Raw genomic sequence first — 24,068 nt, forward strand, 5'->3', positions numbered from 1 at the left:
CCACATGTTTAATGAAGTCATTGATTAGTTAGCACCCCCCCCCAACGCCGGCTGTCCTTGTCTGGTCATGTTGAATAATTGATGATGTGATGCCCGTAGATGAGACAATAACCACAGCTGACTGTAACACAGCACTCAAGTATCACTGAACACCTGTTCTCCAACATTTCACATGCACGTATCTGGTTCCCCCAATCGGGGGTATGCCGGGGGTGTCCAGACTTTCTCCAGCGAGGGCCAAATGGTGAAATATAAAAGGATGCAAGGGCTACTTTGATATATATATGATATATATTTGACATATTTCAAGAAAAAAAACAAATCTCAGCTTTGTGATTGATGTCTGTGAACAAGACAATTAATAGGATTTTTCAATTTTTTTTCTTACATTTTCCAAATAGTTTCTTTTTTTTCTGATCATCATAATTTTTCCACTTTATTCTCATTATAGTTTAGCTTTGTACCTCGTCTGTTTTGTTTGTTTCTCGTAATATGACAAGAAACATTTTTTCTTTAATTCAATTTTATGCTACTAAAATGACATTTTCCTCATGATATGGTTTTTGTTTCATAAAATTGTGACTTTTTTCTTTCAATATTTTGACTTTATTCTCATAAGATTATAGCCGTTTTTTCCCATTTCAGTGGTCGTTGTTTGGGGATGAGTTCAACAATTTAAACTTTCTGCTTGTACATTTTCTTATAATTATTCTCATTTATTCCTATCATATTTTGACTTTATTCTCCTAACATTATAACTTTTTTTCCTCAACCAAATTTTCCAAAAAATACAACTTTATTTTATTACAACTGTAATAACATCTTTTAAAAAAATACTTAAATTTGATGCTACTAAATTCCAATTAATTTGAATTCTGATGTTATTTTTGTAAAATTACGACTTTTTGTGGTTAGATTTTTTTGGGGATCTTGGAAACTTACTGCTGATTTTTTCCATTTTTCAGGTTGTTGTTTTGTGTGGTGCAGGCCAATAAAAAAAAAACAGCTGTGTGGTGTGGGTTTGATCCCTGTCATGAATAGTGTTTTTAAATTGTTTGTTTATATGTGCCCTGTGATTGGCTGGCCACCATTCCAGGGTGTACCCCGCCTCTCGCACGAAGACAGCTAGAATAGGCTCCAGCACGCCCGCGACTCTCATGTGGATAAGTGGTAGAAAATGAATGAATGAATAAATGAATGAACGTCACTGAACATTTTGTTTCTATAGTATGCCTTTGACTCCAAAGCATTCAATGTTGAAATGAAATAGTATAATAGCTTTAAATGGGTCCAAATAAAATGTAGTCTGTAATAATTTTGTGTCTCTTGTAGATTCCAAAGTAGCTTGAGGCCATATTTATCTGTTGCATGACTGCTGAGAGACTGCAGCTATACTGACCTACATACACAGTGAAGGGAATAATGCCTGTTATGTAAATGTCTCGCCATCCTATCAGGGAATTGGTGCCAGTGGTGCTCTCTTATTGGACTAATCCACATTCAATCCACTGTATCGCTCGTTCTGTTCCCCGAATAGTTGCAGTAGTTGCAGTAGGATCGTAGCGCCAGCGCTCTCCACGGAATGAAAATGATTTTTGGTTAAAGCCACACAGATTTGGCCCTCCATATCATGTTATGTGGCACATGAAAGCCTGGAAATAATGCTCTTATACAGTATTTTATTACTTTTTGAATATAGTTATATCATATTTTTTTTAATATTATTATAATTTTTTATTTATTTTTACTTTTTCATATATATTTATATTAAGTAAAAAAATTAATCAAGACACTTTTATGTCTACTATTTTTATAAATTAAAAATATAAAGCTGCTTTCTTATACATTTTAATCCATTATACATTTTAATAATTTAAATTTAAAAAATTAAAATTGGCTAAAACCAATGCCAGCCGTCCTCCCTATATTTTGAGTGTCAGACACTGAAACGTAATTAATACTGGCTAATGTGGTCACCTACCCAGGTCATTGAGAGGTCAAAAAGTAAACTTTGCTGCTTTAAGAATGTTAAAAAGAATATATTCAGAAACTCATTATATTTTTAATTGTTGGTCTTGGTAAAAAAAAACAAAAAAACGTTTAGCTGTACTCCATCCATCCATCCATTTTCTCTACCGTTTATCCTTATGAGGGTTGTGGTCATGCTGGAGCCTATCCCAGTTGTCTTAGGCGGGGTACACCCTTGACTGGCCGTCAGCCAATTACAGGGATGTTTAGTTGTACTCAATATTAATAAATTATGATATGGCTCTCTTGGAAATACAAATCAAAACATGTGTCTTTCATGGCTCTCTTCGACAAAAAAAACGATAGAAAATTTGATGGATGGATAGAATATAAGATACTATAATACGATAATACAACACAACAAAAAGGTTGGTAAAAATCTGTCTCCACGGGGTGTCGCTGTTCTGAGTTCAACTACTCTTGTCTTACTCGTTGGTCGGCAATGGGGTCAAAGTTGACACTATGCGGAAGTAGCTTCGCTTGCACTCTTCCTGCAGCCTTTATCCTCGCTCAAAATTATTTTGTTGTCCTTCACCGAGAAGTTACCAAATGTGTGATTAATTCTGTTTTTTTTTGTCATCGCAAGAACATCATATACATTACACTGACTGAGGTTTTTGAGGTATGCCGGAATCAATCAATGCTAACTAGCCGACAAGCAACGTTTAGTAGACGAATCGGTGACTAGCTGTTGTCCTGTAGCGTATTGAAATATTTGCCTCGTAATATTGTTGAATGTTATTTTTCTTATAGATTCTTTTGTTTGTCAAACGCCTTTGCTTTTGCCCTTTGCTTGCCTTACAGCAGCTGCCGCCATGACGACCATCGTCCACGACACCACCGAGGCGGTGTGCCTGTCCGCAGAGTACAACATATACCTGAAGCCCATCGCTAAAATGACGGTCAGTGTGACGCTCCCGCAGCTCAAGTTACCCGGAAAAAGCATCTCCAACTGGGAGGTGATGGAGCGTGTGAAGGCCATGGTGGTCCCCGACCAATTTGCAGCTCTGCGGATCTCCAAGAGCACCATGGACTTCATTCGCTTTGAGGGAGAAGTGGAAAACAAAACGGTGGTGAAAAGCCTGTTGAGTCGTCTGGATGGAAAGAGCATCAAACTGAGTGGATTTACTGACGTCTTAAAGGTGAGGATATAGTTTACTGTGGATTGTAGCGCTCACCTTTGATGCATTGGCCCTCTAGCATCCGCTTCTACTAAGGGTGGGCAAACTGCTTGACTCCCTAAAAAGACCTGCATCCTTCCTGCAAGATTTGACCGACTATCAGCACATAGACAATCATTTAACACTATGGTCAATATTTGTATACAATTTGGATTATCATTAAAAAAGAACTAAGAAACAATTGTTGGAATAGGTAATAAACACATCAGGACACTAAATTAAAACAATAATTATTGGGTGTTTTATTTTCGCACTTGGCACTGCCTGCTCCTGTCAATCTTCTGCTGAATAAACATTGGATCGTCTTCATTCTTTGTCAGGTCCGAGCAGTTGAGAACAAAGTGGACTTCCCTACAAGGCACGACTGGGATTCGTTCTTTCGAGATGCCAAAGACATGAATGAGACCCTGCCGGGAGAGCGGCCCGACACGATTCATCTGGAAGGGCTGCCGTGCCGCTGGTTCAGCCAGAAACAAGGCAACTTTCCGGATCGGCCGTCGGAGGAGGCCCTCATTGCTGTCTTTGAGAGCTTTGGCAAGGTGAAACATTGATTTGTGGCAGTGGGTGTCCCCAAATCATCATCTAATTTGCGTAAATAGCTTCTTAGCAAAACTGTCAGTGTATGCAATAAGACTAGAACAAGTTGCTAGATTTGTCGATTAATATAGAAACATACTGATCCCTCCTGCTACGTTATCGTCTTCTCTGGCAGACCAGGTGTGGAAAGAAGCAGAGTTGTGTTGCTGTTTTACTTCTATATATTAATGGTCAATTAAATTGTTGATATTCATCATAGGTAATACGTAAAATAAAGAATTAATTTGTTTCCGCAGGTGCGAAACGTCGACATCCCTATGCTGGATCCATACAGGGAGGAGATGCTGGACAAGAACTTCAATACTTTTAGTTTCGGAGGCCACCTGAACTTTGAAGCGTATGTCCAATACCAAGAGTACTGCGGCTTCACCAAGGCCATGGACACACTGCGCGGAATGAAGCTGATGCTGAAAGGAGATGACGGAAAGGCTGTCGCCTGCAACATAAAGGTACAGTAAGTCTTCTTCAATGTAAAGAATTGACACAAACTTCGACCGTAATACACCTGATGCAGGGCATTCGATGTGGAATTCACTGAACGTAATGAGGGATTCATCAGTCAAGTGTGAGATTCACTTGATCTGACGCATGATAGGCACATTCTCTAACGCCTTAAGACCTTTTAGGGAAATTAGAATCAAAGCTGCTCATGCTGTGGTGGCAGAGTGTAATCTAAAGGTGTTTGTACGTTTTTTTTTAAACCCGAACGCCCAATCTCAGACATTTTTTACGTTTTTGTTTGTACGGGAGACACAAATCAAAGAGATTATATTTTAAAAAAACACCACAAGGTGGCAGAAGTACATTTGATATTAGCATTCATCGTCCCTGTGTAATAATGCTCTCCACAGCAACAAGGAAGTGGAAAAGCACGGAGCGGCACTGTACACACAAGTGTGCACACATAGTTCAGTTCCATCCATTTTCTATGCCGCTTATCCTTTCGGGTCGCGGATATGCTGGAGCCTATCCCAGCTGTCTTTGGGCGAGAGGTCGGGTACACCCTGGACTGGTCACCAGCCAATCAAAGGGCACATATAGACAAACAACCATTCACAAAGTCACCAATTAACCTAGCATGTTTGGAAACGGAACGGAAAAAGGTAGAAACAAACCTCTTTTCACCTAAAAGAGGAGAGTCTAATCTTCCATTTGGTATGTTTCATGTTTCTATAACCCGAAAACCCAAAATTCGATGGGCTTTGAAAGGTCAGTCAAAGTCCTCCAAAGTGTCTGGTGCTTGAGGGGATGCCTTTTGAAAAATGTCTGGTTGTGAATGAGTTAAAAATCTATTTAACGGGCTGCACTTACATTCAACTTTGGTGGCCTGCGGGCCGCAAGTATGCGACACTGGCTGAAGCTGTAGCTTTGTTCTGTCCAGGTGAGCTTTGATACCACCAAGCATCTGAGCGAGCTGGCCATAAAGAAGCGAAACATGGAGAGACTGAAGCTGCAGGAGTTGGAAAAACAGCGAGAGGAGCAGAAGCGACGGAAGAAGGAGGAGGAAGAGCGACGCAAAGAGCAGGAGCGGTAGGATGGAGTGTTTCAAACCGACGAAGGAACATCTGCAATGTTGTTTCGGCACGTGTTGACAAATGCCAAATATTCCCCAGGAAACTGAAAGAGCAGGAAGCAGAGGAGAGGGAGAGGAAGAAGGAGGAGAGGCAGCGGAAACGCGAGCAGAAGCTGCAGGAGAGAGAGGAGAGGAAGAACCTGAAGAGGGTGAGGAAGCAGCAAGAGGAGGAGCAGAAGAAGCTTCAATTGAAGATCGCCATGGAGGAGAGGAGGCTGCTTCTGGCTCAGCGGAACCTGGAATCCATCCGGATCATTGCTGAGCTGCTGTCCAGAGCCAAGGTACTACAGGAGAAACAGCTCACTGTGTAATGGCAGGGTCTCGTGCATGCGTGCGCGCGCACCGAGAGGGAGAAGGAAAAAAAAAAACATACCGGTCGATCCCTAGTAACAACGCACACTCTTCTTCTTCCTTGAAGGCCCTCAAGCAGCAGCAGCTGGAGAAGGAACGGGCTGAACGTGAGGAACACGAAAGGCAGGAGAAGGCCCGACAGGAGGAGGAACTGGCCCGCCAGCAGCAGCTCGAGGCCCGCCGCCGCGAGCAACAGGAGGAGCTCCTCAGGGTGGAACTGGAGAAGGAGCGGGCTTTAGACCTCCAGCGGCGGGAGAAAGAGCTGAGAGAGAGGTTGCTCTCCAACATGTTGAAGAAGAACTGTGAGAAACCAACCGGAGATCCCGGCTCGCAGGAGCAGGCCGATCCTACAGGTAGGGAGGAGGCCTCTGATGCTGCTAGGGAAAATGCGACGCCGGGCCAGGTGAGCGGCATGACTGCAGTAGGGGGCATGTCCAAACCCGGTGTTCCTTCTGACATTTCAGGGAAAAGTAGAGGAACAAAGGAAAGGAAAGGAAGTGAGAATGTAAGGAAGACTCGTGAGGAGAAAAGGAAAGAGGAGGTGAGGAGCAAGTGCAGCGAGGACAATGCAAGACAGCACAACAGCTCACACAGAGACCGGAGCTCGAGGAGCCGTGGGAGGAGGCGTCACTCCAGCGGGAGCAGAAGAAGGACCTCCAGTCATCACAGGAGGAGCTACAGTCCACACCGGAACAGGAGGCGTAGTAGCCACAGCCACTGGAGCAGGAGCACCAGCTCCAGCCGGGACAGGAGCAGGAGCAGCAGCGGGAGAAGCCACAGCAGGGGGAGGAGCCGGCTTGACAACGGCCGCCGCAAATACAGCAGAGGGAGCTCCAGGAGCAGCAGCAGGGGCAGAGACAGGAGCCGCTATCGGCGGGGATGCCGGAGACGCAGCTACAGCAGAGACAGGAGTCACTCCAGAAGATAAACACACTCCTCACTTCTTCAGGATGTTCTTCATTTGGGCTTTTGGTGACCAAAAGCAAGAAAACGAGAAACACAGCAGTTGATAACACTTCAGTTGAACAATCAGTAACTTTTAACTCAATTCCAAAACATACAAGCAGCATGTGAAATTTAATGGAATTCAATTACATGCCCATTTTACTCATTTATTGCACACTCAGCGGTTTATTAGGTGCATCCTTACTAAACAACTGAGCCCATCTGCAGCTGTAGCCTTTAGGAATTAAAACAGATGATAAATACTAGTATTGACCCTGTGATTGGCTGACAACCAGTCCAGGGTGTACCCCGCTTCTTGGCCAAAGACAGTAGGCTCCAGAAACCCCTGCGACCCTCGTGAGGAAAAAGCAGTACAAAATGAATGAATGAATACTAGTATTGACTCAACTAGGAGCCTCCACAATGTTTACAAATGACCTCCAACAAGCCCTGGGACCACCTCTCCTGCTAAGTGAATAACTCGGGATGCTGCTCTTACACAAATGTGTACTTTACACTTGAAGACTCGTCTCAGGCTGCCTCCAATATTTCTGACGTTAGTTTTTATGTCGTGTTTTTGCCGAGCAGCTCTGGAAAACTCAGGATTTCGAACCCCAAGAGTGATGCTTTAAAGGGTTCAAACATCTTTATTTCCCGAGAAACTGATTTTTTTTTGTTGTTGTTGTTGTTGCAATTGTCTGAATGATGCTCCCCCTCACGGTGAACCAGGGTGACGTTTAGTTAGCAGGAATAATGACATTACAAAGGCGGTAGAAAGATATGGTTTATAAATATTAGTACATAGTGATATGCTGACAAACGGGAACGTGCCATCCCAAAGTTTTACTTGAGAAAATGTTAATAATGACTGGAATCATTTACAAAAATACATTTAGGACAAAGTTCAGTGGACAAAAAATTGGTATCTATTACAGTAGATCCCTGATGTTCCAGACTTACCTGGCGTTTTGTCAGATATAAGCAGAAGAAAGAGTAATCACAGCATAACCTCCGTAAATAAGAGAATGATGGGATTGTCTCCATTGCTTTCATACTTTACATTGTAGCTCTGGCTAAGGATACTCGTGGCTAAAGACTGCTTTTAATTGGATTAGAGTGTTTCAATTTGTCACGTCTGTACTGTGTAGCCGAGTTATGGGGCTTGTTCAACATCAGGCAGTTCCAATAAAAGTGGATATATTGTTTTTGTTTTACGCCGATTTGAAGCACTTTTCCAGAAGACCATTTAAAATGATGAGAGCTGTTCAAGTTTATCCCAAAGAGGGTCACCCCAGCCAAATTGGTGTCCTAAGCAGAATTTTATTTTGACTAAATACAAACACACGGGAAACAGAATATGTTCAAGAAATAGTTTTTGTGCAAAATAACAAATTAACCGGATTGTGATTGAACATATGCTCTGGTTTGAACTGCAGCAGTTGTACCATTACACCATCCAGGACTGAATTCTGGGAAATCCTTGCCAGTATATGTATGACCCATGTGTGGGTCAGACTAAGTGGCAACACGAGGGTCACTGATGGATTTGCTAATCAACAACCTCTATATTGGCTCCAGTATAGTTCTGGGGTGGCGGGTGAGTGATAGCAAACAAGGTTGCAGTGTGTTTTTGTTCCACGGTCCAGTGGCGGGGTGAGCCCCTGCTCTAATCTGGGTTACGGGCTCTAATCAGCTTAGCCCACTGCTACCACTGCTGGGTGGGCACTTTCTGTAGCTCCAGTCTGGTTTGTTCTCCACTTCTCAAGACACCTTGCAGGGACGCTCGATTCACGGGAAGAGGAAGACATCTGGCTGAGAAATGGACTCCACTGAGGTTGCACCTGCCGCCGACACGTACCCCAAGAAAATACTGGAGTACATGGAAGGCTTCCTCGTCTCCAAGGTAACACATTTCATGACTCGGAACAGTAGCAGTCCTATAAAAAGTGGCAGAACTGAAACAAAAAGATGTCATTTGATGACTCCGCCCCGACAAATTCTGCGCCCCAATTAAAAAAAAATATATATACACCGTATTTTCCGGACTATTAAGTTTTTTCAGGGGTCGGCTGCGACTTATAGTACAAAGCGACTTATAAATGAAAAAACTTGATGGACACTGGACACCTTTTCTGTTCATGTTTATATTTTGTGTAGCTGAATAACTATTGTGTTAGCATATCTTACAATATCTAACAATAGTTTATTGTTAGAACTTGTTAGAACTCTGTTTTGGTCAAGTAGTTTGTAAAATAAATTACCAGAAAAAATGCGACTTATACTCCGGAGCGACTTATAGTCCATATATATAGTATATATACTATATATGAATGAAAGCAATTTTCATACCATTTTACTTAAATCAGTATTTTTTGCCATTTTTTGGAGTGCTACTGATGCTTTGAATACTTTTTTTGTGAAAGATCAGATCACAGACCCACTGCCTTCAAAAGCAGCAGCTGTACCATTACATTATCAAATACTAGGGAGTGCTGTCACGTGACATCAAAGCACTCTTCTTTTCTTGACACAAAATAGGACCTCACAGTGACAATAAATATTGCTTTCCTTTGTTCCAGACCATAATAGCAGACCAGTAGATTATAGTGTTTGTGGAACCTCCAGTCAGAAAAGAAGTCATTCTTAACCTCTGAACCAGACGCTGTTCACGGCCTGCGAGCTCGGCGTGTTTGATGTGTTGTTGGCTGCAGCACGCCCTCTGTCTGCGGAGGAGATCAGCCAGGCGGTCGGTGCCAGTCTGGACGGCACAGAGAGACTACTAGCGGCCTGCAGCGGCCTTCAGCTGCTGGAGACGCACCAGGATAATGGACAAGGTGAGCGGACTGGCAACATTAAAAGGGAAATCACACTGGCATAATCATATAAAGATGGTGTGGCTTGGAAACGTGGATTTACTCACAATCATTAGTGTATTAAGTTGACTAGAAAATACACAGTGGTTTTATTTCATTTGAACATGCATCAGATTACAATTGAATGCATCACATAATCAGTTCACAGTTCCACATGTCCAAAAGGAGTAGGAAGAAGCAAAGCTTATTAAATCCTACCCCTCCATCTGGTACTTTTACAATCAGTAACTGTTACATTTGTTCACTTCCTGCTTTCCATAATAGTTTTTTTTTTTTAATAATGTATCTCTTACCGAAGTACGAGGTGATATGACCATCCAATGACATAATGTGTACCATAGTAAGTGTCAATATAGTGATATATATAGCACATCATGACTGGTTCAAGACTCTTCATCCTTGTATTTAGCAAACATCAACTGCTTGTATTGTTTCTTGAATTGGCTCATCGTTGTGCATTGTTTGATTTCCTTACTCAATCCATTCCATAGTTTGATTCCACATACTGAAATGCTATGGCTTTTTAACGTAGTACTAGCATATAAGTGTTTCAAATGTAGTTCTTCCTGAGATCATATTTCTCCTCTCTTGTAGAGAAGTATTGGATCACATTTTTAGGTAATTGGTTATTTTTAGCCTTATGCATTATTTTAGCTGTTTGAAGATGAGCTATATCAGCAAGTTTAAGTATTTGTGATTTTAGAAATAAGGAGTTAGTATGTTCTCTATAGGCGGCATTATGAATTATCCTTACTGACCTTTTTTGTAGTACATTTAGCGAGTGAAGATTGCTTTTATAGTTATTACTTCAAATATTGTATTAAGTAATAAAAATGTAATAAAAATGTAAAGCTGAAGAGTCCTTCCACCTCTTCCCTATCTTCTCTCTCGTTCCACATGTCCTGAAAGGTCAAACTCTCTTCTGACGCCTTCAGGATCTCCTTCATAGTCACCTCCACCTCCTCTATCTCTGTCAGTGTCTTACAGTAACACAGAACAGGCCAGCCTCTATCTGACCCGCTCCGGTTCCGCAACCCTCTACCATTCCATCCAGTACAGCTCCAGAACCATCTACCTCTGCTGGCACTACCTGACTGACGCTGTCAGGTAAGCCAGCATACAGAATGCTTTTGCATATTTCAAAAATGAAATAATGTGTTTTTGGTGTTGCAGGGATGGAACAAACCAATATGAAAAAGCCTTTGGTGTCACCTCTAAAGACTTGTTTCAGGCTCTCTACAGGTAACAATCTTTGGTTTACATGCACACGCAATAATATATTCCCTTATCCTTTAAATAGGATTTAAAAATACGTAGATTTTATTGAGAGGGACTGCATTGTATTTATTTATTCAATTTATGTATTTGGTGGGCGGCACGGCGGTCGAGTGGTTAGCACGCAGACCTCACATCGAGAAGACCAGGGTTCAATACCACCCTCGGCTTGCATGTTTTACTCGTGTTTTACCCGGTTTCCTCCCACATTCCAAAAACATGCTAGGTTAATTGGCGACTCCAAATTATCCATAGGTATGAATGTGAGTGTGAATGGTTGTTTGTCTATATGTGCCCTTTGATTGGCTGGCGACCAGTCCAGGGTGTACCCCGCCTTTCGCCCAAAGACAGCTGGGATAGGCTCCAGCACCCCCCGCAACCCCCGTGAGGAAAAAGCGGTAGAAAATGAATGAATGAATGAATATATTTGGTTTTATTGAGAGGGACTATATACAATAAATGCATGCAGCAGGTGCACATGTATGCTGCTCCATAGTCTTATTCATTAATTGCATTCTTGTTATATGAGTGTCATTTCCTAATGTCACCAGGCTGAGCATCTAACTCCCTCACAGAAATGGTGCTATAAAAAGAATATTTGCTAGATTATTCCAAATATGATACGTGCGTAAACAATGGCACCCATCCTTGAAAAGATGCATTTGTCATTCAGCACTAATTGATAGAAAAGTAAATATCAACACCTGCTCACCAGGCTGAAATGCAGAGCCGTAGTTGTTTGTCCCTGCTGATTTCCCCCGAGAATACGGAGGGGAAATTAGCAGTGGAAACAACCACGGAAGTCATTGAGAGCTTTCTCGGAGCAGCGGCAGAATGACTCATAGCTTGGCTGCATGATTCCCACTCTTGTTTACTCCGTGCCAATTAACCAGCCGCATAATGCACCTGAATAATTTACAGCCAAGTCTGGAATATGGCTCAAATTCTAACACTCTAAAAAGACAAAGCTAGAGAGAGAGAGTGTGTGTGCAGATTTAGAGCTGCTTGGGAGCTCGTACGGGATTGCGTAATGAGAAAATTAAAGCCGAATAAACGCCTTGCTGTTATATTCATCACTGAACCATTTTTGCCTAAAGTGACTGACGTGTTTTCTAAACCGGTCAGATGGGTTTGGAATTAATGTCATTTCAAGGGCAAATTACTGGATCCTCTACATCTGGGTGTGGCGTGTTATACAAATACATTAGAATATACAGTATACATGTACAGCAGGGGTCTCAAACTCAATTTACCTGGGGGCCACTGGAGCTAGGGTCTGGGCGAGACTAGGTTTTCTAAAAAAAAAAACCAAAAAAACGCATTTATTAAAAACAGAAAAATAATAAACTTTGCTTTGGTTTCGACTTTCTACAAGAAAAGCTCTGATAAAACATTCCACTGTTCTCAAATATCTTACTTTTTATTTTTCTACACAAAATAAGATGTAAAATAAATAAACAAATCAAGAATAAAGAAAATCAATCAATCAGTAATAAATAAATAAATATAATAATAATAATAAAATGGCAAATAATAAAAACTTAAGAAACCACATATAGTTGGTGGGTAGACAAATTATTTTTTTCAGATTAAAATGAACAAAGCATTATTAGAGCCCTGTAGACATGACAAAACACGACTATAGTCACATTTATACTCTTTTTATTTACAACATATTGCGCAACTGCAGGGTCTTGAGACACATGCTAACTCGCAAACTAGAGAGCTAGCGACCTAAACGGTAGCCTTCAAGTTATTTCCTTTAAACTTAAATAGCCAAAAACTTACCACTTCCACACGGATGGGGAGGTTAACTATTAACAGTTATTTAACCTTTAACATGAACATTAATCAAACGTAATAATTTTTTCTGGGCACATGATACCATACAGCATCCATATCAAACTTGCGCGGGCCGCACTAACATTAAACTTTCATATCAAGGCGGGGGCCTCAAACTAGTGTGCTGCGGGCCACATTTGGCCCGCGGGCCGCGTGTTTGAGACCCCTGATGTACAGTATATATAGTAGATAGGACCTCTATAGTACGCAACTGACCTGATTGCTACTCGAGGGCTAGAGCTTGGTAGAACAGCGCTAGACTAGATAGGACAGCTTGTGAATCTTTTAATGGTCGGTGCAATTCCAGTAATCTACAAAGCATGTGGCCTCCACATGACACCTCCTTTGCTCTGGCCTTAGCAGAATGTTGCTAATCAAATGATGCTAACGCGTGTGTCCGCGTGTGCACAGCAGTGCAGATGGCACCGACCTGTGGCGATGTTGGTATGGTGATATTCCAGTCTGTCTCCGTCGTTTTCCAAAAGCGGGGGGTGGGCATATGTTGTCATTGGGCAGGACATCGTGGTAAAATGTTGCCAAATGAAAGCCGACAGCCGCCTGTTTGGCCCCCACAGTCCTTTCATCCGAGGTACTGTGAGCGAAAAAGCCACAATATTAAAACAGTGAGTCACTTTCAAAGTTCTTGCGGAGGTCAGTGTGTCATCCGAAGTTTGCTCATTTGCTACTCTCTAGTCTGGACACATCGGAAGTAGCTCTGATTTTTGTTTGTGTGTTTGTGTGCCCCCCCACCCCCGGCAAGCTAAAGTGCTGGGTGATGAGGTGGAGATTTCTCAGAACAGCAGCAGTCACCACAGGGTCTTCTGTCTCTCCCAAACACACACGATGTGTTGCCATTGGGGTTCTGATTTCTGGAAGCAAACCGTGCATGTGTCTTTATTGTGGAGCAAGTAGACCCCTTTGGCGACAGCATTAGTAATGGGTAGTCTGCGAACGATCAGGCTTTTTGAAGTGAACGACGGGAGCCGGCTCTGGGAAGTTTGTTTTGTTGTATGTGTTCATACTGAGAGGGGTGACAAACAAAAATATTTTGTTGTGTCATGTTTTGTTGATGGGCGGCACGGCGGTCTAGTGGTTAGCGCGCAGACCTCACAGCTAGGAGACCAGGGTTCAATTCCACCCTCTGCATGTTCTCCCCGTGCATGCGTGGGTTTTCTCCGCGTACTCCGGTTTCCTCCCACATTCCAAAAACATGCTAGGTTAATTGGCGACTCCAAATTGTCCATAGGTATGAATGTGAGTGTGAATGGTTGTTTGTCTATATGTGCCCTGTGATTGGCTGGCCACCAGTCCAGGGTGTACCCCGCCTCTCGCCCGAAAGACAGCTGGGATAAGCTCCATCACCCCCGCGACCCTCGTGATGATAAGCGGGAGAAAATGAATGAATATTCCATGTTGACCCTATATATTTCCAAAGGAAAACCTGCTGCAGGCTCCAATGCAATGGACAGCCTCACATGCCCAGACACTCAACACAGTTTGAATCAGGTGATAAGCATGTGAAGGACTTGTTGTGGAGGCCTCTTGCCTCAGGCAGATAATGATAGTGAGCCAGTGTGACATATCCATCCATCCATTTTCTATACCACTTATCCTCACTAGGGGATAGCATACCTGCGAGTATGCTTGAACCTATCCCAGCTGTCTCCGGGTGAGAGGCGGGCTACACCCTGGACTGGTCGCCAGCCAATCACAGGGCACATTTAGACAAACGACCATTCAGGAAATGGTAGTACCTGGAGAAAACCAACGCACGTTTTCCTATCTCCTGACTGTGACCATCACTAGTCATCGCACAAATAGCATTTATTAGCTCAATGGATGCCTTGAATAACATTGTGTGTGTGTGTGTGTGTCTGTGTGTGTGCTTAGGTCGGATGAGGAGATGGTGAAATTCATGCAGCTCATGAACTCCATCTGGAACGTTTGCGGCCGAGATGTGATCACAGCCTTTGATCTTTCACCTTTTAAGGTCATCTGTGACCTTGGGGGTAAGTGTGTGTATGTGTGTACGTGTGTGTGTGTGTGTGCTTTGCTTGTCACCATAAAGTAATTTTCTCCGAGGTTGTCGGTTCACAGTGATTAACATTTTAAATTGTTAGTGTCACGTGTTAGCCGAGAGACAGCTGGCTGTGGCGTGCATGCATATTTATGCCGTATAGCGTGTGTGCGTGTGCACAACACACCTTGGCCTTTCCTCTAGCCGCAGGCTCTGTTAGTTAATGATTTTTTTTTTATTATTAAATCGGCTGATTGTCCTCGCATGAGTCAAAAGTCGCCACACCTGGAGTCTCTCTTGTCCCTCCCACCACGCATCACAAAGACTCCAATTAGTAACACTGATGGGCTTTATGACTGATTGGTAATTAGTATTTTAGTAAATATCAACTGGCTAATTACGCCGATATCATTACGAAAACATCACCATCGTCCATGCTCGATATACGACCATAAAATGTCATTGACACGCGGCTCCTTTCTCCCTCCAAACTCTCCTGCGAGATTGACACTTATGAAACACATTTCAATATAAATATATAAATATAAAGCTTATCGCCACTAATGAATGCTAATGTTACGATATACCATCAGTTGTTTATGGGTTCATAAACATGTTTTGAGGCCGGATTGATTGTCGAAGCTCGTGCTACTGTAGCCAAGGTGCGTTCAAGGACCCGCGAACAAAGTGCAAAATCTCAATCTGTGAAGCATAAAAACATTACCATGAAAAGATGGCGGGCCTTTTTAACAGTGTTGCATGTATGCTGTACGTTTTTGCCAGTATTAGCACATATTTATGATTTATTCTCGACTTATGATGACAAATGAGCAATTTGACACACAACATTTTTTTCCCAATTAAAACACATCCGCATGAATCAGCCAATGTAATGAGTGACTGTGCCCTGTAGACATAACAAAACACGACTATAGTCACATTCATACTCTTTTTATTTACAACATATTGCGCAACTGCAGGGTCTCGAGACACATGCTAATTCGCAAACTAGAGAGCTAGCAACCTAAACGGTAGCCTTCAAGTTATTTCCTTTAAACTTAAATAGCCAAAAACTTACCACTTCCACACGGATAGGGAGGATAACTATTAACAGTTATTTAACCTTTAACATGAACATTAATCAAACGTAATAATTTTTTCTGGGTACATGATACCATACAGCATCCATATCAAACTAACATTAAACTTTCATATCAAGGCGGGGGCCTCAAACTAGTGTCCTGCGGGCCACATATGGCCCGCGGGCCGTGTGTTTGAGACCCCTGCTTTAAATGGTTAAGTAAGTTAGGCTTGTGAACTTGTGTAGATTTGGATGCACTTCTGCGTGGTATTTGGTACCTTTTACATCTACATTATCTACATTTTCCCATTATAGCAACATTTTTTGCCACTTTGCAACGAATGTTGTTTATTTTGGCTGTGGATCACACCCAGAAATGTATATTCTGTTACCCTTTAGGACATTATTGATCTTGATTGACATCTAAATTACTATTACAGTTACAGTAGTGTAGAAGTAACCCTCTGTCAATCAAAAACTTATCGTCATCGTTGTAGAGGCAGATCCTAAACAATTTGGTAATGTAAATAAGCTGTCATGCAGAAACCTCAATACAGATATTTGTATGTGATACCTCAGTCAGCCACATTGGGGCGCTGTGAAGCCACTAAAAACGGGGCCACACACAGAGGACGTCCTTCCTCTTGCACCCAGTCTTTTCCTTAGTGACTTTCTCACCGGGTCTTGCTTTGTGGGTTCATATTTATGCACAAGAATGCTCGTCAGCCAAAATAAGACAGCAGAAGTGTGAAGGGCGCACGTCCGAGTGCACCTGCTGCTAAGCTCCTCTGGCTGTCCGACATCTTGCCAAGCAACAGATTGCAATGTTGAGTCTCAATCAAATTCTACATCATGTAGGTAATGAAGGTTCCTTGCATGCTTTATTGTTTTATTGCATTCTTGTTGACTTCATTAATGATGGCGTCGTTCCCTCTGTATAAATTACTACAGCACCCCAAGTGGAAGCACACTCGCATTAAAACAAATGCTTAAAGGTCACGATTTAACAAGAGTCACTGCCCGAATGTATTGTGAAGCCGCATGGAAATGCGGCGGAAGGCGTTTTATAGGGAGAATTACGCCTTTAAAGTTGCACAAAAAAGCCTGGATTTCGAACCGATGTCATGTGTGGCGTCACCGAAAATGTCAGCATATTGCATAAGACCTCAGCGTACCTCATAAGAGCTCAGTTCAGCGAGCATCGAAAGAGTCACTGAGCTGCATGTTGGTGTGTTTTTTTTGTGTATGGGGGGGGGGGGGGGGGGGTTTGGCTGAAAAGACAAACAATTAAAAGGGTGTTATGAGAAGAACAATATACTGCAATTTAAGGTATATAAAGCTGTTAGTTTTTTCGTTTTTGCCAACACTGGTTGACATCTCTCATCATCATGCAGAATTCATTCATTCATTCATTCATTCATTTTCTACCGCTTTTCCTCACATGGGTTTGCGGGGGGTGCTGGAGCCTATCCCAGCTGTCTTTGGGCAGGAGGCGGGGTACACCCTGGACTGGTCGCCAGCCAATCACAGGGCACATATAGACAGACAACCATTCACACTCACATTCATACCTATGGATAATTTGGAGTCGCCAATTAACCTAGCATGTTTTTGGAATGTGGGAGGAAACCGGAGTACCCGGAGAAAACCCACGCATGCACGGGAGAGAACATGCAAACTCCACACAGAGATGCCCGAGGGTGGAATTGAACCCTGGTCTCCTAGCTGTGTGCGCGATAACCACTTCACCACCGTGCCGCCATCATGCAGAATGTTAAAAAAAAATACAATTTGTGGGGCAAATGTTGCACTAGTTTTATTTTTTTCCCCATTTCATTCAACTAACACTAGTTTGACAGTTACTGTTAAAATGAAAAAAAAAAACAGGCTTCACTACACATCTTGAAATAAGGCATGGAGCTCTGCCAACTGTAAGTCAACTTCAGAACTAGAAGTATTTTTTTTTTAAACCGCTCACTAAATTTTTGAGCATGTTTTAGTATGATTTGGGGTTTCTATGTAATTTTTCCGCAACTTTGGTCATGTTTTTTGACAAAAGTGTTTTTCGCCCTGTTTTTCTGTGAACATTTTCATCAAAATGTCACGGTCAAAAATCTTGAATTGGTTTAAATCCAATAGTTTACCGTTGCTGACTTGCTGTCATGATTTTTGATGAAAATGTTTTGGCCCGGCTACCAGTCCATGGTGTACACCACCTGTTGTTCAAAGTCAGTGGGGATAGGCTCTAGTATACCCCGGAGAACCTAGTGAGCATAAGTGGTATAGACGATGGATAGATGGATGTATGGATTCATATTTTTTGGAATTGCCTGTATTTTTTTTTTTAGTAGTAGCCCTTTATGCTTGTCACTTATACAGGAGTACAAGCAAGATTGTGCAATCATTCGTTCATACATATACAACATACTATGCAGTGAGACAAGGGGTGACAGGACGGGATGATTGGGCGATGAAGGGGGGGGGCATCATAATGTCTCAAGTCTGTCAGGTTGGTTACATGAATGTATTTTTCTCATTGAAAACAAATACAATGTGCAGCAACGGCCGCCATGAAAGGAGGTCATTAACAGACTGACTCATCCAGGTCAGTTTGGGACTCGTGTTTTGTGATGTTGGACTTGGCTTTACTCCCCTGTGTTGCTCTTTGATTTGCATCCTCCTCTGACCCTTGTTTGATGTGAAAGCTAAAGTGTGTGTGTGTGTGTGCGTGTGTGGAATGAGTGGGTATAAAACGGACACACAAGACAGGATGTTTTTGTGCCACACAATGTCAGAGAGACCGGAACACATACACAGTTGTAGTTTTGTCTAAATGAGATCTTTTGATCCTGTTTTCCACCTCACTGCTTTTGGGTCTCTCCATCCAATTTGTAAATTTTTTTCCTCTCCCTCTGCTTCTGATTGAGGTTCATTTAAAACGCATGAACATGGATAACAACGCTGCCAAGTACCACTTTCTTTCCCTACATGCATGAGTGTGTAGTTTAGCTTCTGGAGGCTCACACACTAACAATATCACAATACGGTGATTGTGTGATACCAGTATTTCTCAAGGTTGTTCAATTTGATGGATGTTCAAGGCAGAAGCAAAGAGTAATAAGATATTTATGGATATCTTATGGCCGAACATGGTGTTCGTTATAGACAAACTGTGGTTAGCATAGAGGTTCAGTAAGATTGCATCCCACGGGTTCAGATCAGGGAAGCCATTCAACCCTATCACAACCCTCAAGGTCACAATGCCAACGTGGGCATTGAAGTCTCCCAGTAGAACTGCTCAGGTGGCTCTTCAGAACCCCCTATGATAAATCCCAGAGGCTCACCAGCTTGCCGCATCTCCCCTCTCCAGAGCAGAGCAAGATCTAGACCAGGGGTCTCAAACTCAATTTACTTGGGTATCACTGGAGCTCGGGTCTGGGTGAGACTCGGCTGCATCAGGTTTTCCAAAAAAAAAAAAAAACACATTTATTAAAAACAAAAAAAAATTTAAAACTTCGCTTTGGTTCCAATTTTCTACAAGAAAAGCTCTGAAAAAACATTCCACAAATATCTTACTTTTTATTTTTCTACACAAAATAAGATGTAAAATAAATAAACAAATCAAGAATAAAGAAAATCAATCAATCAGTAATAAATAAATATAATAATAATAATAAAACGGCAAATAATAAAAACTCAAGAAACCACATATAGTTGGTGGGTAGACAAATTATTGTTTTCAGATTAAAATGAACAAAGCATTATTAGAGCCCTGTAGACATGACAAAACACGACTATAGTCACATTTATACTTTTTTTAAATTTACAACATATTGCGCAACTGCAGGGTCTTGAGACACATGCTAACTCGCAAACTAGAGAGCTAGCGACCTAAACGGTAGCCTTCAAGTTATTTCCTTTAAACTTAAATAGCCAAAAACTTACCACTTCCACACGGATAGGGAGGATAACTATTAACAGTTATTTAACCTTTAACATGAACATTAATCAAACTTATTAATTTTTTCTGGGTACATGATACCATACAGCATCCATATCAAACTAACATTAAACTTTCATATCAAGGCGGGGCCTCAAACTAGTGTCCTGCGGGCCACATTTGGCCCGCGGGCCGCGTGTTTGAGACCCCTGAGGCAAAATTTTAGGGAACATTTTTTGTTGGAAAAACCGATAAGTGGAGCATTCCAAAATGTTTGACTGTAAAATATAATTATTAATATTACTATATTTCACAACAGGATTCATACATTCTTGCATGCATAGAATTGAAACATATTTTCTGCTACTCACAATACCAAAGAAATCCAGACCCTTGTTGAAAAATCATCCAATCAAGTCGATGCTCAGACATTCTACATGTAAGAAGGTTTATTCTCAATGTAAATAAATCTGTCATGGCTATTCTGTTAGCATGGCTTATCAGCGGCCTCTAAAAGATTCCTACTGGAGCAATTTGTGTATGAAGCATCTGTCTCTCTGTCACTCCAAATTCAGTTCACTTCAGTCTGCTTTATTGGCATGAATGTTAGATGAACCGCAACACACAGCTGAATACAAATCATGCAATAATAAATAATAATGGCGACATACCTGCGAGCATCTGTTCCACTCCGATAACTTATTTTTTTTTACATTTGTGAGTGATTTCCCGACCATTTTAATGATGCTTGTGCGTATTCATGGTGCAGTGACTCAAAGTAATTCAGTATGTTGCCCGTGTCTCTCCCGAGGCTGCAGCGGGGCATTAGCCAAGCAGTGCACGTCGGCATACCCAGAGTGCACGGTGAAGATCTTTGACCTCCCCAAGGTGGTGCAGACGTCCAGGGAACACTTTGTCAAAGAGGCTGACCACAGGATAAGCTTCATTGAAGGTAACTCCATTACCACTGCGGGAAAATGACTTCTAACACATCAGTGAATGCACTCAAGCACAGATTCTTTGGTTTAACATTTGAGCTCTCATTAATTCTTACATCAAATCCTTACATCAATGCTTAGTGTGCATGTCTATTTAGGCGACTTCTTCAACGACCCCCTACGTGAGGCGGACCTCTACATCCTGGCCAGGATCCTCCATGACTGGACAGATGAGCGTTGTGTAGAACTGCTCAGTAGAGTCCACAAAGCATGCAAACCAGGTCGGTAAATCTGATGGTTTTTTTTTCATCCTGGGAATTTGTTTATTGGCTTAGCTAGAGATGCCGATACCGATATTGTCCAGAAGTATTTATTTATTATCACTCAGCTGATATTATCGGATATCTCTACATCCTTGTGTGGCATCCCCCACAACCATCAGTGATTTACTTGCATTTTCGAAAACATTAATTTGCATTGTTTTTGTTTTTAATTTATAAAACATGGCTCCAATTTACATGCTTAGCAAATTAAAAATAGATACAAAAAAATCTGAAATATGTAAATAATTCAATAAATATACAGTTACTCTCTCTATATAAACTACATTGACAGTCTGCAATAACTATTCAAACAGTAAATAACTATAAAATATCCACTGTATGTACAAAAGCTGTATGAAATACCAAACATATGCAAAACTATGTACAAAGCAGACCCTTTTGGTATTAGAATTTGTATTGATATCAATTAGTTATTATTAATGAATAAGTAACCGGTTTCCTCCCACATTCCAAAAACATGCTAGGTTAATTGGCGACTCCAAATTGTCCATAGGTATGAATGTGAGTGTGAATGGTTGTTTGTCTATATGTGCCCTGTGATTGGCTGGAGACCAGTCCAGGGTGTACCCCGCCCCCCGCCCAAAGACATTTCATTTTAACAATAACTGTCAAACAAGTGTTAGTTGAATGAAATGGGGAAAAAAAATAAAACTAGTGCAACATTTGCCCCACAAATTGTATTTTTTTTTAACATTCTGCATGATGGCGGCACGGTGGTGAAGTGGTTATCGCGCAGACCTCACAGCTGGAGACCAGGGTTCAATTCCACCCTCGGGCATCTCTGTGTGGAGTTTGCATGTTCTCTCCCGTGCGTGCGTGGGTTTTCTCCAGGTACTCCGGTTTCCTGCCACATTCCAAAAACATGCTAGGCTAATTATCGACTCCAAATTGTCCATAGGTATGAATGTGAGTGTGAATGGTTGTCTGTCTATATGTGCCCTGTGATTGGCTGGAGACCAGTCCAGGGTGTACCCCGCCTCTCGCCCGAAGACAGCTGGGATAGGCTCCAGCACCCCCGCGGCCCTCGTGAGGAAAAGCGGTAGAAAATGAATGAATTAATGATAATTAATAAGTATTAATTAATAGAATTGTATTTAAGGTGAATTTTACAAATGAATGCAGATAGACCAAAAACTGTACACAAGGATTTGCACACAAACAAAACCTTCTTCGGTCCATTGTGGGTTCCCACAGGAGGTGCCGTTTTGCTGGTGGAGGCGTTGCTGTACGAGGACGGCGCCGGCCCGCTCACAGCGCAGCTCTACTCCCTGAACATGCTGGTACAAACAGAGGGCCGGGAGCGAACCGGGACTCAGTACAGTGCCCTGCTGACCGCCGCCGGCTTCACCAACATCCAATACCGACTCACGGGCAAAATCTATGATGCAGTTCTGGGTCTTAAAGAGGCATGAACTTGAGGAGGAATTAAAATGGGGGTTCACCAGGACTGAAGTTCACGTAATCAGTGAAATCAACACAATTTTGAATTCATATATGATTACTATAAAAAGAAAAGCAACAAATTCATTCATCCAGAATTATATTTTTATGATGTACCCGTGTATAAATAATCACTTTTAATAGCACATTTGTGGTCCTTGTAGCTTGTAGTGGGACTTTTGAGCAAGATTATTAAAAATGCACTCTTAATACATGGGTCTACAGTTAATTTAAAAAAAAAATATATATATATATTTTATTTTCATGAAACTACTCATAACCTGAGGTTAGACAGTCAACCACACTTTTTACCGTACTGTGGTCAGGCTGTTATAAGACATGGATTTCCCATGGATCACCACCACCAGAGAAGTCTTGACACTACGATAGCCCCCAAAACTGCACATTGTCGGCAGGATTTGAACCTGAGCCTACGCACACAATCTCACTGATGGTGGTCCTTCCGGCTTACATTTTTGGTCAGGGGATTTCACATGGATTCCCATAGATCCACTGACACATTTTTGGTCTGAGGATTTCCCATGGATCATCACGGTCTTGACACCACGAGAGATCCCAAAACTGCACGTTGTCGGCAGGATTCGAACCTGCGCAGGGAAACCCCAATGGATTTCAAGGCCATCGCCTTAACCACTCGGCCACAACAACTTGTAAGATGCACAGAACCTCATCGATTTTGCCGTTGTATATCAGTCAAAGTGTAAGGAAAACTGTTCGATTCGGTCAGCAACCATGAAGATCCAGGCAATTTCACCTGGATCTACATTGTCACAGACGTCCTTACACCATGACTGAAAGGGATTTCATGGATTCCCTGACACGTTTTTGGTCTGAGAATTTCCAAAACTGCACGTTGTCGGCTGGATTCGAACCTGCGCGGGGAAACCCCAATGGATTTCAAGTCCATTGCCTTAACCACTCGGCCACAACAACTTGCCACAAAATGGGAACCACATTGATTCTGCCGTTGTATATCAGTTGAAATGCCATGAAAACTTTTTGCCAATTTTATGAACAACCGTGAGAGACTTGTCATGTTTAGACTCGTAAACTCGCGATTTTGGGGGATTTCACATGGAGTCCCTGACACGTTTTTGGTCTGAGGATTTCCCAGGGATCGTCACCGTCAGTGAAGTCTTGACACCACGAGAGATCCTAAAACTGCACGTTGTCGGCAGGATTCGAACCTGCGCGGGGAAACCCCAATGGATTTCAAGTCCATCGCCTTAACCACTCGGCCACAACAACTTGTAAGATGCACAGAACCTCATCGATTTTGCCGTTGTATATCAGTCAATGTGCAAGGAAAACTGTTTGCCAATTCAGTCAGCAACCATGAAGATCCCAGGCAATTTCACCTGGATCTACATTGTCACAGACGTCCTTACTGAAAGGGATTTCATGGATTTCCTGACGCGTTTTTGGTCTGAGAATTTCCAAAACTGCACGTTGTCGGCAGGATTCGAACCTGCGCGGGGAAACCCCAATGGATTTCAAGTCCATCGCCTTAACCACTCGGCCACAACAACTTCTGAGTGGTAGTCCAGCTTGCGTTTTTGGGGGATTTCACATGGAGTCCCTGGCACATTTTTGGTCTGAGGAATTCCCATGGATCGCCACCA

General features: G+C 42.2%; 3 protein-coding genes and 4 non-coding genes across 9 annotated transcripts in view; 2 read left to right on the forward strand and 5 right to left on the reverse strand.

The window, feature by feature from the left end:
• The first annotated feature begins 2,449 nt into the window (after positions 1 to 2,449).
• On the forward strand, positions 2,450 to 7,880 carry akap17a (A kinase (PRKA) anchor protein 17A). Of its 3 annotated transcripts, XM_078794982.1 has the most exons (8): positions 2,450 to 2,650; positions 2,833 to 3,170; positions 3,530 to 3,748; positions 4,043 to 4,255; positions 5,188 to 5,336; positions 5,420 to 5,660; positions 5,798 to 6,083; positions 6,195 to 7,880. In XM_078794982.1, exons 2-8 carry the CDS (start codon positions 2,844 to 2,846, stop codon positions 6,656 to 6,658), a joined length of 1,899 nt encoding a protein of 632 aa, XP_078651108.1. In that variant the 5' UTR covers positions 2,450 to 2,650; positions 2,833 to 2,843; the 3' UTR covers positions 6,659 to 7,880. The 3 variants fall into 3 exon arrangements, with proteins under 3 accessions (XP_078651108.1, XP_057938583.2, XP_078651107.1); XM_058082600.2 differs by having other exon boundaries at positions 5,798 to 7,880; XM_078794981.1 differs by lacking the exon at positions 2,450 to 2,650 and having other exon boundaries at positions 2,815 to 3,170; positions 5,798 to 7,880.
• Positions 7,881 to 8,009: 129 nt separating this feature from the next.
• asmt (acetylserotonin O-methyltransferase) lies at positions 8,010 to 23,971 on the forward strand. Its single transcript, XM_058082602.2, has 8 exons — positions 8,010 to 8,578; positions 9,335 to 9,509; positions 10,526 to 10,655; positions 10,722 to 10,790; positions 14,556 to 14,674; positions 20,515 to 20,655; positions 20,800 to 20,922; positions 22,180 to 23,971. The coding sequence occupies exons 1-8, from the start codon at positions 8,495 to 8,497 to the stop codon at positions 22,395 to 22,397; spliced, it is 1,059 nt and encodes a 352-aa protein (XP_057938585.2). The 5' UTR covers positions 8,010 to 8,494; the 3' UTR covers positions 22,398 to 23,971.
• LOC131135892 (polyprenol dehydrogenase-like) overlaps positions 22,734 to 24,068 on the reverse strand; it is a 77,668-nt gene continuing 76,333 nt past the window's right edge. Inside the window, exons 11-12 of the mRNA XM_078795382.1 lie at positions 22,920 to 23,033; positions 22,734 to 22,856 (exon numbers count right to left, since the gene is read on the reverse strand). Coding sequence (XP_078651508.1) covers positions 22,734 to 22,856; positions 22,920 to 23,033 — 237 coding nt within the window. The remainder of the gene's footprint in view (positions 22,857 to 22,919; positions 23,034 to 24,068) is intronic.
• Positions 23,013 to 23,094, reverse strand: trnas-cga (transfer RNA serine (anticodon CGA)). Its single transcript has one exon. It is a non-coding gene; the product is annotated as a tRNA-Ser (tRNA).
• trnas-uga (transfer RNA serine (anticodon UGA)) lies at positions 23,298 to 23,379 on the reverse strand. The gene has a single exon. It is a non-coding gene; the product is annotated as a tRNA-Ser (tRNA).
• Positions 23,613 to 23,694, reverse strand: trnas-uga (transfer RNA serine (anticodon UGA)). Its single transcript has one exon. It is a non-coding gene; the product is annotated as a tRNA-Ser (tRNA).
• On the reverse strand, positions 23,894 to 23,975 carry trnas-uga (transfer RNA serine (anticodon UGA)). The gene has a single exon. It is a non-coding gene; the product is annotated as a tRNA-Ser (tRNA).

This window comes from Doryrhamphus excisus, linkage group LG12 (genome assembly GCF_037039965.1).
Source record: "Doryrhamphus excisus strain RoL-2023G ecotype Guam linkage group LG12, RoL_Dexc_Guam_v1.1, whole genome shotgun sequence".
NCBI lineage: Eukaryota > Metazoa > Chordata > Actinopteri > Syngnathiformes > Syngnathidae > Doryrhamphus > Doryrhamphus excisus.